The 15,186-nt window shown below is 45.1% G+C and overlaps 1 protein-coding gene across 8 annotated transcripts in view; it reads left to right on the top strand.

Annotated features, from left to right (window-relative positions):
• The window catches only part of dab1a (DAB adaptor protein 1a), a 204,388-nt gene that overhangs the window by 175,002 nt on the left and 14,200 nt on the right, over nt 1-15,186 (top strand). For 6 of the 8 annotated variants that reach the window (XM_030433468.1, XM_030433467.1, XM_030433473.1 and 3 more), the window contains 2 exons: nt 4,478-4,609; nt 9,135-9,254. In XM_030433468.1, the coding sequence (XP_030289328.1) occupies nt 4,478-4,609; nt 9,135-9,254 (252 nt within the window). Of the gene's footprint in view, nt 1-4,477; nt 4,610-9,134; nt 9,255-9,664; nt 9,704-10,137; nt 10,201-11,563; nt 11,618-15,186 lie in introns of all 8 variants that reach the window. The other 2 variants (XM_030433471.1, XM_030433472.1) reach the window with 2 other exon arrangements.

The following is a 15,186-nucleotide window of genomic DNA, read 5'->3' as shown; positions in this document are numbered from 1 at the left end:
AACTCCTTACTTTTAAAACATAATACAGCATCAACGTCTGCTCTCGTGTATGTTGTGTGAGTTTTTCTGTGTTACTCCACTCTGACTGTAAATGTATTCTGGTGTGGACACAATATGATGCTCCACTCCTGGCTTTCGTGGCTGACGCTGTAAGTCTGAGATTTACACCTCAACAGGAGCCTGGATGTCGCTGACAGTGTGTGTGTGTGTGTGTGTGTGTGTGTGTGTGTGTGTGTGTGTGTGTGTGTGTGTGTGTGGGAGTGTGTGTGTTCAGTGTGAACCCAGCAGTAATTCAACAGTGCAGGGGTATTAGACAGGCAGGACATAGTAACCAGCGGCCTCCCACATGGCCGCCATATTGCATGCCGCCAAACTCATCCCTCACCAGTCCAATCCTTCATCACTCTTTTTATAACCCTCATTTCTCTTCGTCTCATTCCGCTTCCAGATGCTTCAAACTCCCCACACTGAGAGATAGAGAGGGATAAAGAGAAAAGAACCAGAGATAGATGGATAGATGGCGAGGTAGGGAGTCAAAGGAAGAAAGTGTTTAAGAGGCAAAGGAAGAAAGAGAGGAATCAAGGATGTGAAAGAGACGGATGGGGTGAGGATGGGAGGGAGCTACAGAGACAGACTGAAACAGAGTTAGAGGGATAGGTAGAGAATCAGTGAGCATATGTCAAAGTAAGCTCTCTACAGGGAGACCTTGTCCTCTGTCTCCTCACATTAATATTAACTATAGAGATATGCCTTACTATCAGTCCTTCAACCACTTCTAATGGCAAGGGAGTGAGAGAGAGAGAGAGACAGGCAGACGGAGGGAGAGACAATGACTCTGCTGAGGTTCAGGGATCTTGACAGTCTCATTCCCCTCCTGTGCATCAGTCAGCCAGATGGGCGGATGGATGTATGGGTGAACGAATGGATGGATGGCCTCTCTCTCGGAGGAGGGAAGGTCATGGAGGATGGAGGGAGGTGGTGCTCGAGATGGAGGAGAAGAAGAGGGGAGACATTAATCTAGCAGAGGGCAGGCCGGCACGTCTCTCCCCCTCTCTCTCTCTCTCTCTCTGTCGGCCTGCCCTACGCACACAGAGACACGTGTGCGCCACCCTCTTCACCCGGGTTTTTGTCAGTCTCGTCAGGGCCGCTGCACCACATCAGGTCAGGAACTCACAGGAGTGAAGGGCTGAGCCCGTCTGGTCTGCTGCTACCTCAGAGAATAAAATCAGAAAGATCAAATTAGTCCAGTTCAGCCAACAGAAAAAAAGGGTGTAAAAAAGCAAAGGAATCATGGGAATAAGCTGTTTAGAGAAAAGTATCCATATGGAGGCTAGAGGGTGATGCAGCAAGGAGAGGCAAACGAGACAGAGGGTAGAGCAAGAAACACTGGTTATTAGGTAATTAGACGGAGGAGACAGGAATGAATGAGGGTCGAGATCGGAGGGTCAAGCTTGAGGGGATGATATGTGGGTCCATTGGGAATTGGTATATGTGTTTAGACCCAGAGGTGTCATGGTGGGGGAACCCAGGGAGTGAGACTGATGATGAAGGCAAGTTCACAACGGAGCAGAGAAGAAGGCAAGGAGGAAGACAAACGGGCTCGTTGGGATCAGGAACACGAGAACGGTGTTCAGAAACATCTATAAAGGCAGGCAAAGGAAATTAGGTCTGTGTTTCTCTACTGAGCCAATCGCCATCTTTGTCTTACTTTGCAGAGATTTCGCACACTGGTAAACTTCTGCCGTCATTTTCAACCATCAGAGTTAAAGTTTGAAAGGGGACATGGTCAGGTGGATTATTAAAGGGAGCTCTGTAGAGTTTCTGTGTTGTGTTGGAAGCCGGTCATTGTTTAATGTTAGCAGACTCCATTTCGAAATGTTAAACATTAGCTACTGTTGCTCTCAGGAGGCTCTGAGACGCAACATAAAGTCACATCCTTTTTACTGTCATGGAAAATCCGACCTTCCTAAAGCAATCCACAGTCTAGCATTGATGCAGTAATGTATGCAACATAGCCCTTCTTTTTTGCTAAGCCCCGCCCACTTAATAAAACAGACAAACAAACAAAAACAAAAACAAAATCTTTCATGTGAAACAACCAAAAGTTGGCTGACATGTTGACCCCATTACTTTGTGTCAAACTGTCAATTATTGAGACTTTGTTCATAGTAACAGTTCAGCTCTGTGAATTTTTACTTTTTGTCATTCACTGACCGGGACTAACCGCAGCACTAGTACCTCTCGCAAGGAAATAATTAAACCCCAAAGCCAACAGTTAATCTCAGTCCTGTCTCACTGGCTGAAGTCTGGACAGCCTCCACGGGCCCTCCGATGATGTCTCCCCTCTAGTAGGGAGACGTGAAGCGAGGTGAGGAGAGAGGGAGATAGTATCCTCTGCTTCTCCTCCTCCCTCCCTCCCTCCCCTCTCCCAGCGTAACAGGGAATATCGTGGTTCAATGGCCAGCAACTGCTGAAGGGCATGCTGCCCACGGTCCCTCCGAGACAGTGATACTATGTGTGTGTATGTGTGAGATTGTGAGAGTGGGACTAGTAGCGCGTATCACCAGTGCTGGAAAGAAGAGAAGAGAAGAGAGTGCACAGACAGTATCGACTTCTCTTGATACACCCACCTGTTTTGGCAAACAGTCCACTTCCTCAGAGAACGCATCTGTTTAAGCAAAAACTTTGAGCAGCGTCTGATAGCTGATGCTGCCAGACAGCGGCGGCCGGCCTCCCGGGATTTAATCGCACCGCTCTGTCCAAACTTTGCGAAGAATGATGCAACACATTTCTTCAGCAGTGAATCATTTCAGTTGGCAGAAACGTTTCATAGATAAGAGATGTAAGGAGAGTAATGACATCTGTTCCAGCTTAGTGTGCAAAAAAACAACTGGTGTTTACAGTGTAGAGCCGAGGGAAAACTGCTGCAGAGGGACGAGCACAGGCCAGAGCAAAATATCTACCTGTTTATACTATTTCCAAACAGTATTGTGACTAGACTGTGTCAGCGAGGTGGCAGTGTCTGAGCATGCACCAATCTTAGATTTCAACTAACCATGAAACAAAAGAACATTTTCAGCACTTTGTTAAATCTGTACATCAAAAAATTGGATTGCACAGGCTGTACCTGAACGACGAGACGCTGGCTGCATGTGTATTTAAATCGTTTCTGCTCTCTAAGACGGAGCAGATCAATTGAATTTACGCAGTCATCTCATTCTCTGCTCTCTTTGAATCAGAGTGTCTCTTTGTCACCTCACCACCCACCCAGAGATAATTCAATAACCTCTGCAAATGAGCTCTCTGAGTGTGTGTGTGAGCGGGTGCACCGCCTTAGTTGTGATTTTCAGGTCAATCAGAGGTGATAATAATAATCATTAGTCTAATTATTAAATCTAGAAGACACGACTCATACAGTGATTATCTATTTCTATTTCGGCTGGAGCTCTGTGTGTGTGTGTGTGTGTGTGTGTGTGTGTGCGTGTGCGTGTGTGTGTGTGTGTGCCCCCGTGTTAAACTGGTGACACTGTATCCTGCGCTGTCGTCCGACTGGAGCAGCTTCAGAGACAGCAGTTGTGTGTGTTTAGCTTCTGATGTATGGCGCTGCAACCCCTAGCATATACTCAAGGGCTACTGGGTCATTATGTTGACTGTGTGTCTCTGCTCCCAGCATGCAGCTGGCATAGACAATGACAACAAAGCAGACATTTAGTGTGACTTAACAGAGTGCTGTTGCGTATTAAGACGCGAGTTGTGTTTGCGTGCGTGCGTGTTTGTGTGTGTTGTGGGTGAGGGCGCAGATGAAGTGATCAAGTCGACAGCTTGCCGAGCTGTGATTGTCACTGATCCCCCCTCTGTCCTCGGGAAAAACAGTGCCATCTGCCACGGGCAATGCCAGCTTGGCACTCCCCACCCAGGCTAAACTAGAGAGGGCAGGGGAGCTCCAAACAGTTTAATGCAGGATACAAGGTCTCTGTGCGAGGGGTTGTTTCTGCGTGTGCACTTGGAAGAGTTTGCACGGGATTCTTTTGGTTTTTGAAAAAAAGGTGCGGAGGTATATGGAGAATTCCTCAGTCCTTTTTAGTTCGCTCATGTTTCTCACTTTTTCATTCCAACTATTTTTTTTGCACACCTCAAAACTGAATTCAGTCGCACGTAATTGCTGTGTCATTCTTGAAAAGTAAAACATTCCTTTCACTGAATGCCTCACATGGTATTGAAGAGAATAAAGCAGCCGAATTCAAGTGCATCAAACTTGAAAGGGTCCTTTTTAAGTACCTACTTACTAATTTATTTCAGTTTTACATTGATTTGCTTCTCACGAGTATTGGGGCTGCTGCTTGGGAACATATTGAGAAAAAGTTTGCACGTTATGAGCATGAAATCAAAAGAAACTCACAAGCATTAAGTTGCAGTCCTTCACGTTGTAGTTTCTCGGCTGTGTCTGCATGATTTCTTAAACTGTGCCTTCTTTCAGGTCCTCCAACACCACCATGCGGTCCACGAGATCTCCTACATCGCCAAGGACATCACGGACCACCGAGCCTTTGGCTACATCTGCGGGAAGGAAGGGAACCACCGCTTCGTGGCTATCAAGACGGCACAGTCGGTCAGTGTCTGTGTGTAGGCAACTGTGTGTGCATATATGTGTGTGAGTGTTTGTGCATGTTTTTTTACCATGCTTCTTCTGTATGTAGGTTAATGTATGATTCATAAGGGTTTTCTCTCAATAGCACGAACCTCTTGACATTTAGATAAGGACCCTTGAACACCAACTCATGTCTCTTTGTACTGTTCATCAAACAAACTGTTTACTATGTAGGGCTCTGTGTTTCTGTGTGTGTGTGTGTGTGTGTGTAGAGGGGTCGACAGGCAGTCCTGCAGCAACATACTCTATATGATATTGAGTACCCTTTTGGACGTGCTATGATTGTTGTTGCTGTTGTGTCTGGCTTGTTTAGTTTGGATCCAGCTGGCTCGCTCTGTAGCCATATTGATTTCCCATAGTGAGTCGATGAGGGTTTGAGTGTGTGTCACCGGCTCTAATGGCATATCCATCCTCCCAGGGCCGTGAACCGTGGCTCCCTGACTTAGAGAGATACACACAGCGATACACACCTGGCTGTGTCCAACATTTACACCAACCAGACTTGCGCAGAGCTGAGTAGCACAAGGCTAAGCTCTCATCAGTCAGCTAAGCTGTCATTTACTTGACATGTGCCTGAGGAAAGGTCACTATTATATTTCAGTCACATTGTCAGAATTTAAACCTGCCATCATGAGCACTTTGACTATTAGCTGTGGAGCAGACAAAACGAGGGGTGGAGGGAGCACGGAGCTTATGGCAGTGGCTGAGGCTGTAATTGGAAAGTAACCACTTTGATGTGAATTAACAATGCGTCTCTGTGGCCGTGAAGGCTAAGACTTAAGGTTGTTCCGAAAAGGCCAATTTAGGGCTACATCTGAAAGTAATTGGCTTACCACTCAACTCGAAGTCTCCGCACAAGACAGACATGTTTTATTTAGCAAGTTTTAGTGGACACGGAAGTACGCTAATTGTGTCGGAAAGGATTGACAGTCTTCAAGTTCATCACAGTCTTTGTTATAACTTCTTAGAAGAGATACGATTATAATTAACATATAAAGGTTGTGCTAGCAACCTTGTATCCACTTTGTCGCAGGAGCACAGAGAGTTTAAAGATTTAGCGTCAGCTCCGAACATCCAATTTTGGCCGGCTATTTTGCAGGAAGTTATTAATTTTTCAGCTATTAAATCAAAAAAATTTGGAACTAAATTACTACCTTGAGCAAAGCATAACAGCAACTGCAAATGAAAAATAAGGTGGTGGTAAAGTGGTTCAGCCATCAGTGGTGAGTCAGGCTTATTTTGGACAGAGTGTTCACTCTCTGCTTTTAAATGAGCAAGCTTAATATTTTTACTGCTAATGGAAAAGTTCAATCTAATGCATTTTAACATGTATTAAAAATACCTGATTTGAAATGTTCACGGCATGGCAAAGATATATTGTACCTTTTGAGTTGTATGTCATTATTTGGTGGCTCATTTATCTTCCCATGGATGATTATCCAAAGGTATATTGTAGATTGTCCAGCGTAGTTTAGTGTTGAAACACGTTTTAAAGCAACATTTTGTAACTTTTTTACCTTAAAATAACAACTTCATAATCACGTTGATGGTACAGTGTCTTGTAGGTGAATGGTGTCTCTGTCTCCGCCCCCCATCACTTCTCGCAATGAGAGGGAAGGATCACAGCGTTACATACATGATAACTTCAAAATAAGAGTTTTCAACAAATTGTCATGACGTAGTGACATTAGTTTGTAGTTCCACCTGGGATTTGCACTTACGACAGTGTCGTCTCACACAGAACGTGTGGGAGGCACCGAATCACGCGAAATTCCAATTTCTACATAAAGTTTCTTTTAACTATTCAAAATGTCAGCGGTGTCAGTAAGAGGTGAGTCAAGGAGCAGATGCTCGTGTCTGAATTCACCATTTCGCACCAGGGATCCATTTTTATTAATAAAGGAATCCATCTTACAGGAGTCAGAGATAATGTACAGTCCCAGTTTGTTCAGTTTAAAAGTTTCTCCCCTTTTTTTTTAACCATGAAGTCAGAAACTGTAATCACATGTACTTTCTCGAGGCAGGTTGAGGGAAATTCAGTCTGTCACATAATAAATTAAGGAACGTCCTGGAGATATCGTGCCAGTGGACTATAACCAACCAGAATTTAATTTAGTTAAAGAGGGTGAATCTGTTGCATTAATATCCAGAAGGGAAAGGAGAGTCGTCTTTTACCCAAATATCCTGATCAGTGCAGATTTTAATAAAACAGAGTATCCGCAGTTAAAGTCTTGATCACGACTTTTGGTGGAATACATCACTGTTGCTGTAGGCTAATAATTAGTCATCTGATTCAGGAGTGCTGAGTTTATTTCATCTCCGTGCTCCTGTGAGCTGGCCACTCCTCCTGGATCCTCCTCGAAGCTCTGCACATTTTCCGATTCTAAAATTCACTGCTCGTCCCAGCTCTCTGCGTCTACTTTTACCTAGAGGTTTCGACAGAGAAGCAGCGACAGAGAATGTGAGAGAGGTGGCACGAAAAGACGAGAGATTAGAGCATCTGTTGTCAAATGCAAAAAAAAAAAAGGATCTGAGCCTGACAGAGTGACAATAAGTTTCGGAGTTGGCTCAGCAGGAGCGACCGTTTACCCCAGTGTGTCTGTCAAGAGCAATATGCGGCTGAGAACATCTCGCGGAAAGACAACACTGAAATAGAACTGCTTTATGCAAGGCAGTGTTCAGCCTGTGAACTCCTCGTGCACTTCACATAGTCCCAGTCAATAATTGATTAGGTCTGAAGCACCATGGTACAATAAGACCCTTTCCTGTGACAGTCGTAATAAGTCCTGAGTCATCTAACTGGTTTGTTGTCTTGTGCTTTTGTTCCCCTGACAAGAGAGGTGGTACGATGTGAGACAAGAGGTTCGTATCTGCTCGTGTCACTGTCTGAACCAGGCCTAGAGAAAGAATAGTGTGTAGTGATTGTGCAGATAAGTGTGTAGAGGCTCAGTGGCTGTCTAGTGCACCTTTGTGTGCTTTCTGGTTGCCAGATCCCAATCACAGGCAGAACTATTTATTTAGGTACAGGTCTAGAACTTCCATTTTCTGACTTTAGTCGGTAACACTTTTTGGATTGCGACACAGATTAGTCAGAGCTTAACTGATCACAGCAGCAGGACAATCAGTCACAAAGACATTTTATATACACACCATATATATATATGGTGTTTTTCTTTCTCTATTCCGATACTTTCCTGTAAGACTGGCAGAATTCAGTCAACTGGCCGTTTGATTGTGGCTTGGGGCCTAATGGAACCGTCCATAATCAGTTGTCAAAAACCCAATCAGCTATCTGGGCCTCATCCTGCCAAAGCGAATGCTCAGATTACAGGATGCACAGAGTAAGAAAAACCCTTGGGTGTTTTGGGGCATGTTGCCGCAGTTCAGAAAATGACATTTGATCCAGGAAATCCAGTTTGAAGTAGCTTTACCCCTTTTCCATCAAGGCTGGGCGAGGGCCAGTTCTGTGCCAGTGCCTATTTCAAACCAGCTGTCTGCATTTCAACAGCCAAAGAACTGGCTCAGGCCAGGAAATCAGGTCCAACAGCAGCATCAACACCTTGCTGGTCCAGGACTGAAGTTTATGTCAGGGGCTGAGGTGAGATTATCATGACCCAAGACAAACTACAACCTTATGACCACCTTCTTTTCAAAACAGAGCTAGTGTAGCGTGTAGTCTGATTTATCCACAGAAGAATAAACACAGGCTTTTCCCTATGGATTGATACCAGCGGAGTAAAAGCTAGATAGCGAGCTAAAGGCCAGGGTTTAAAAGGGCATCTTACATTCAGCATTCAAAAGAATAACAAATGCATTGGACCAGTTGTGTTTGGATGCCAATGTATGCATGCAAAACCAGGAGCAACGCTTGTAAAAGAAGTCACTGAAGTCCGCATAAGTTAGGCGTATTCAGTCGCACAATGACAGTGATTCTACGGTGGCTTTAAAACCAGTGGAAAAGCAAACCAGCTCTCTTGACCAGTAAACGCACCAATCCAGTACATGCACTTGGTTCTTGTAGGTAGAAGGGGGGTAATTTGGGACAATAAAACACTGCACAGCATTTCACAATTCTGAATAATGATCATGGCGAAAGTAATTTTGTACGTGGACTTGACAAGTGCAAGGCAACAGTAAATAGAATCTGTTGACATTACAAAGTCACCTGAAATGTGCATTTGTTGGCGACGCAACAACCTTTTTTCCCATCAGCCCACTGCAGTGTAAGCACTGCTGTGTCAATATACTGTGCTGATATCACAGTGGTTTAAAATGAGAATGAATGAGGAATTAATGTTTGTGCTGCTCCTGTCATGAGGTGGTGAGAGCCGGTTCAGTCAACATCAGCCGCCGCGCATCTAGAACAAGCAGGCATAATTGCAATTCATGAGTTCGGATCAATTCAACACAGTCTGTGCCTGTTAGCGTGTATTTATGTGCATGTTTGTGTTAATGTGTGGGTGCATGTTGTGTCCTTGTCTTCCAGGCTGAGCCCGTGATCCTGGACCTGCGGGACTTGTTCCAGCTCATCTACGAGATAAAGCAGAGAGAGGAGATGGAGAAGAAGGCCCAGAAAGATAAGCAGTGTGAGCAGGCGGTCTACCAGGTACACTTTTTTCCCCCCTTTTTAACCTGCCCTTAATCATCTGCCATAAGTATGATGAGCTTCATCCGAGAGACTCTCGACAGACAAGTCGAGCGAGACTTGAAAAGACATCAAAGCAGGCGAATGGCATACGGAGCACCCACTTTCAGGTTTCATCAGTGGCACCATCTGCCCATTGTGCTTATTTCACCTTCCTCCATTCTCTTTATCTCCAGTTGTCTCTCGCTCTCTGATGATTGCCAAATGATTGTCTTGAATGCTGGGAAGCTGCTCAGTCTTGCTGTGCTTTCCGCCTACTCCTTCCTCTCCACCGGCTTAACTCTCCGCCTCTTCTGTCTTCTCCCCTCTGCTCCTCTCTCCTCCCCTGTTTGATCTCTCCCTCTATGCTTCCTGCCGCCGCTCATCTGCAGACAATACTGGAGGAGGATCTGGAGGACCCGGTCTACCAGGTAACTTTCTGACCAATCACATCGCTGCTGTCAACCTGCTGCATTCTAGTCCAGTCAGCTTGCTCCTCTCTGTGTGCACTGTGGGGAGACAGTTCCTGTTTTGGTCACAATCCGTACAGTTTGGAGGGGTTTAGACGTCCGCAGATGTTTGTGTGGAGTCAAGAGTAATAGGAGGTTTCTCAAATCTGCGATCATGGGTCTTGTGTGTCTGTGTGCATGTCTGCTAGTGGCAGTGCATGATCAACTGAAAGATGTATATTGTTTTCTCTGCTCCTTCGGGAACTTTTTGCTGTGTAATCTCTTATCTTTCTGACAAATTCTGTTTGACTAATCTTTTTCTGCAATTTCACCACTTCTCTCTCAATTTCTTTATCTTCCAATTTCCCTCCCGCTTCCTGTTTTTCCTCTCCTCCCTCTGCTGCTGACGTTTGTAGTACATTGTTTTTGAGGCGGGACACGAGCCCATCCGTGACCAATCGGAAGAGAGCATTTATCAGGTACCCACAAGCTCATCTTGTACGCTTGTGTCTCAGTGATTTTCTCGTCAGCTGTGCTATAGGAAAGCTCTTTAAAAGTGTTTAATCTTCCAGTTGCTCGCCAATAGGTACCAGCTACATCACTATTTAATGGGATAAGTATTTTGTGGACTGCTCATAAAATTAATGGCTTCCTTTTTTTAACTCATAAAAATGTAGATAGAAATAATAATGGGGGAAAAAGACTGTAAGAATCAGAGGTGGAAAAAACAGCCGGAAACCCTCTGGATGGCTGAAGCTGAGCCCAGGGAGAGGAGCCCATCTCTGGGTGCACTCCTCAGGGGGCGTGGGCAGTCCTCCTAGGGACGAGGAGGGGGGAGGGTCGATGTGCATGGAGGGGATGTGGAGGTTATTCCTAGGCTGTGTTGAAGGCGGACCCCTCCTCCTTTTCTCTCCTTCCCTCCCTCTTTCTCCCGAGGAGATGAAAGAAAGCGGGGGAAAGGAAGATTAATCACCAGCCTCTCGTTTGATCTTTAAATAAAATGGATTGAAAATAGACGGAGTGCTGGCGCGCGCTCTAACGTACACAAACAGAAGAAACGCACATACATACGCATATACACCTACAAACAACCGCCACACACACATATCAGGCATAAGAAACGTGAGCCTCAGCCAGCCCCTAGCCACAGAGGAACTAATGTATGAATAAAGATGGCAGCTTCTGGAAATAAACATGTGAAAGAAGGAACAAGGCCTTGAGAGGAGGAGAAAGAATGGGACAGGCTGTGCTAGATAGATATCCACATTCTTCACCAGTGCTATTTTTCATTTCACCACTCAGTGTGATTAGGGGGACAACCAGCTAGGGGGAGAAATAAACTTTATTTTAAACAAAACCCACAGGAAACCACAGGATTCATGCATATCAGAATTTCGCTATCAGCGCTCTGTGTGTCTTCTCATTGCGCACACTGTCAGATCTATCTGCCTGTGTGACACAGAGATATTACATGTCTCCATGTGTGTGACATTCTGAGTTATTACATGTCTGTGGGTGTGATAAGCAGCCTTATCCATTCTTTATTAGGGAGAGAGAGAGACAGGGAGGGAGACCATCACCGCGGGCCGATAGTCTACTGATTAGCCTCATAGATGAGTTCTCACTTCACAGATTTTAATTCTGATTATCCCTGCACACACACACACACTCTCTGACACACTCCGCTGGTGATTGATTTGATTCCGGAGGAGCCAGGTTTCAGGGTTTTGCGTTGGCATCCAGTGTGTCGCAGTGCTCTAACAACGCTGCGTACAGGCTGCTTCATTGCTTGATTAAAACCAGAGGTAACGGGCTCTCTGACTTTATTGGACGATTGTGTAGGTTCCCACCAGTCAGCAGAAGGAAGGGGTCTATGACGTCCCAAAGCGACACCCAGTGAGTGACCGTGTGTTTGCCCCGTGTCCCACCGTCCTCCCCCCAACCCCTTCGGCCTGCCTCCCCCTCTCAGACAAACCTCTCAGCTGTCCCACGAGTGTAAAGCCTCTTCCCTTCGGTGCCCTTCTCCTTTTAGAGCCTTGTGAAGCTCTAATTTTGCAGTGATGCTACTTCTCCCAAACAGTGACCCGCTGTGTCTTGTGATTGCTCCCTGAGAGGTTTGCTGGGACCCAGTGCTCGTGTGCAGTGTGCTGTGCTCCTCTTCTGCTTGTGCCTCGTGGTGCCTGCTCCCTCCGGTTAACTGGGATATACTGTGTGTAAATGTGTGTCGTGTCAGTTTTGCTCGACGAAGCATGCCTGGCTGTGGGTTTGCCGGTGGTGAATCATATACAAACCTGCATGACCTTATCCCAGACTGCGCCGAACACACGTTTTTGTCATATCTTTCCCCTGATGGATATGAATTATACGTCTGACTTTAAATGTGCATGGCCTCATATTGTTGAAGGATGCTGAACACTTTTTCTCACCCCATTTGTGCATATAAGTGAGAGTGTTGCTGTGCAAATCTATTTCAGTGTCTGTGTGTGTTTACAGTACTCCTGCGTGTGTGTGTGTGTGGTATATCTTTAAGCGCCCGCTATTGGCTCTCACCGCCAGTGGTTATAATGAAAGATGACCTTGGCCATTGTCAGGCTGCACTATAACTCAGCTGCTCTTTTATCTGCCTATAAAGATGCTAGTTATATTCCGGCCTGATTTAATCTGCTAAAATCTTCACACTCACAGTAACCGAGCTGCTGTCCCGTGTGTGTGTGTGTGTATGTGCGCGCGTTTGGATATGCGTGTGTGAGCATTTCTATTTGAGTCCGTCATCCCATGTTGCTGTTCTGCAGATGAGTATTCCCCCCCGGTCCATTCAGAACCCACCGGCTCTGTGTGTATTCCCCTGCAGTGGGTCTTTTTATCCTTTTATCCCCAAACTGGACTCCTCCACGTCACTACTGGCAGTCACAGTCCCACTCTATGAATTTCGGTAGGCTTGGAATTGGTCTCGCAGTTTTTCCGGCTGCATATTATCCTCAGCTTTGGTAAGAAGCTTACAGGCACCATAGTATTTCTGTTCTCTTCTCACCCAGCCCACAACACATGCTGCTATTTGGATTGCCTTTGTGTTGGCAGGTGTCTGAACGTGAACAAATCCAATCTTTCTCTCTTGTTGTGCAACCAATTGGACTCGTCAACAATTCTAGTTTAAATAAGGTGAATTCGAGTCTTTTCAGCTTCTCAGTCAGTCAGAAGGAGTAAATATAACCCAGGATCATAGATATATAATTTATATAAATGGATCAAAGAAATTCAGAAATGTGCTTTGCTTTGCTTGTATTGTCATTTTCAGGATTATACTTTTTTTTTTTTTCAAGATAAATCCAGACTCACAGAGGGCAGAAAACTGCTGCTCTGCTCCCCTCGCTATGGGTTGAATCTTTCGAGCGTGTTGCACCTCAGTCAGGGATGTCACAGCAGGTCTTTTCCATCATGAGTCAAAGTGCTGAATTCACATCACACTGTTACTGTGAGCGGCCTCAAGGAGAAATGGGGTCTCCTCTACAATATCTTAGAATAGCAGAAGTGACGCTAAATCGGCTGCAAATCTACTCTTGATGTAAATAAAATCCATTGTTAACACCAAGTCAATCACTTCAGCTAATTACAAATGAGCTATATAGCCTTCACAGTGGCTTAGTTTGAGTTATTGTTAGATCTGCGACACACACATCAAGGCAGCATTAAGTGTTCACGTGGAGTGACTGCAGGACTCATTGTTGGGAATTCTCGGCGTAATGCATGAACACTATTGAGCCAACATGGTGGGAACACAGCAGTACTACCTGTCGTTATATTACTCATTGAGAAGTGACCAGAGGCCGTGGCATTTATGTGACCGTCGCTAGTTAGAGTGGATTTACTGTTTATTTCATCAGCATTAGACGTTTATCGTCTCCTCAGCAGAAGGATTGACTGCTGGACAGTAGCGTTACATGGGATCATTGCTCTGTGTGTGTATACACATCGGATGAAATGATGCTATCAGCAGAGATGTGACCCCCCTGTCTAAAGCAATCTCTTCTGTTGTTTACTCTGTAACCTTTTTAAACTGAAAAAAATCAATCAAACACACACATAAGGCCATTTCAATCTCTTGAGCCCTTGACCCTGTGAAAAACTGAGTGTTGAATCAACAGAAGCTCATCATACAACCGACCAGCCAAACACATCAACCCAACTCAAAACACTGGATTAGTATGATGTTTGAACTGATATGTAAATATCATATATTAACGAGTGAGGACCATACCATGGATGAGATGTACATGACGATGTTTATTGAGATGGAATGTGAGTACGATGGTGAAGAATGCAATTGAGCATGAGTGCGATGTTGAGTTGTCGTTAGGGATCAACGGCAGCTCCCGGTCTAGAAGACCCCCTGTAAGAAAAAGAGAGATAGAGAGGGCGACAGAAGAAGGGGAGGAAGGGAGATGAGAAATGAGAAAAGGCTAATATGCTGTCAAGCACAGCGTTTACAGACTCTGCTACAGTTCAGTGTTTTGCACAGATTGGCTGTGTACTTGTGGCAGGGAGGTCGCATTGCAATCAATGTGTTCACAGGAGGGATCATGTGTGTGATTGACAATAGCGGGAGAGTGATGGCAGATTGTCCACTGACCATTGACCAGCGTTTGGTCAGATGACTTAAAAAAATAACAACATAAAATGCTGGGTGGACGTCCCAAGTAAACTATATGTGTGGGAAATAATGCAGATGGGGGCTTAAAAGTTATATTGGTCCACTAATAAGGCAGAGAAGAAGAGGAAGATTAAATCAGCCGTCTTTTCTCGCTATGTCTAAGCTCTCCTTATCCTCAGGTGTGTATTAACTTTAGCTTATAAACTTACAAAAAGTACAAAGAAGCGTAATTATCAGTTATGTTATCATTAGGAGAAGCAGGTAGTTGTCAGTGTTGGCTGAAAAAAATCCATATCATGTATCCCCATATCAGATCATATGTGACCTTTATAAGGCGGTCATTAATGTGAATTAAATTCTGTGTCTTAATTGGCCTGGCTTCCTGGTTTAAGTAAAGGTGCATGTGTTTGGTAATGTTGGTTTCTGTGTGTGTGTGAGAGAGAAAGAGAGGGGAAAAGAGAAATGTCCATAGTCTGATTGTGTCCTCCTCAGAGTTGTGTGTTTGTTTGTGGCGTTTTTCAGCGCATGGCGGTGTGATCAGTCAGACGGTATGGGGATCAGCAAGGTGGCGTTAATTAAAGAGGATGCGCTAATTGTATGCAGAACACATGTGCACAGGTAATTACAGATTCCCTGGAGATGGTTAATTGATAGGTGGCTGCCGTACTGATAAAGATAAAGGGCCGGGCAAAGAGATGGCAAGAGTGTATAATGGGCACAGAGGGATAATTGGCAGGGCGAGAGAGAGAGAGAGAGAGAGAAAGAGTGACGGACAGAGAGCGAGCGAAGAGACAAAGACAGGACTGGGCAGCAACAG

Source organism: Sparus aurata, chromosome 11, assembly GCF_900880675.1.
Source record: "Sparus aurata chromosome 11, fSpaAur1.1, whole genome shotgun sequence".
NCBI classification, from domain to species: Eukaryota; Metazoa; Chordata; class Actinopteri; order Spariformes; family Sparidae; genus Sparus; species Sparus aurata.
This window is presented reverse-complemented; position numbering and strand designations above follow the sequence as displayed.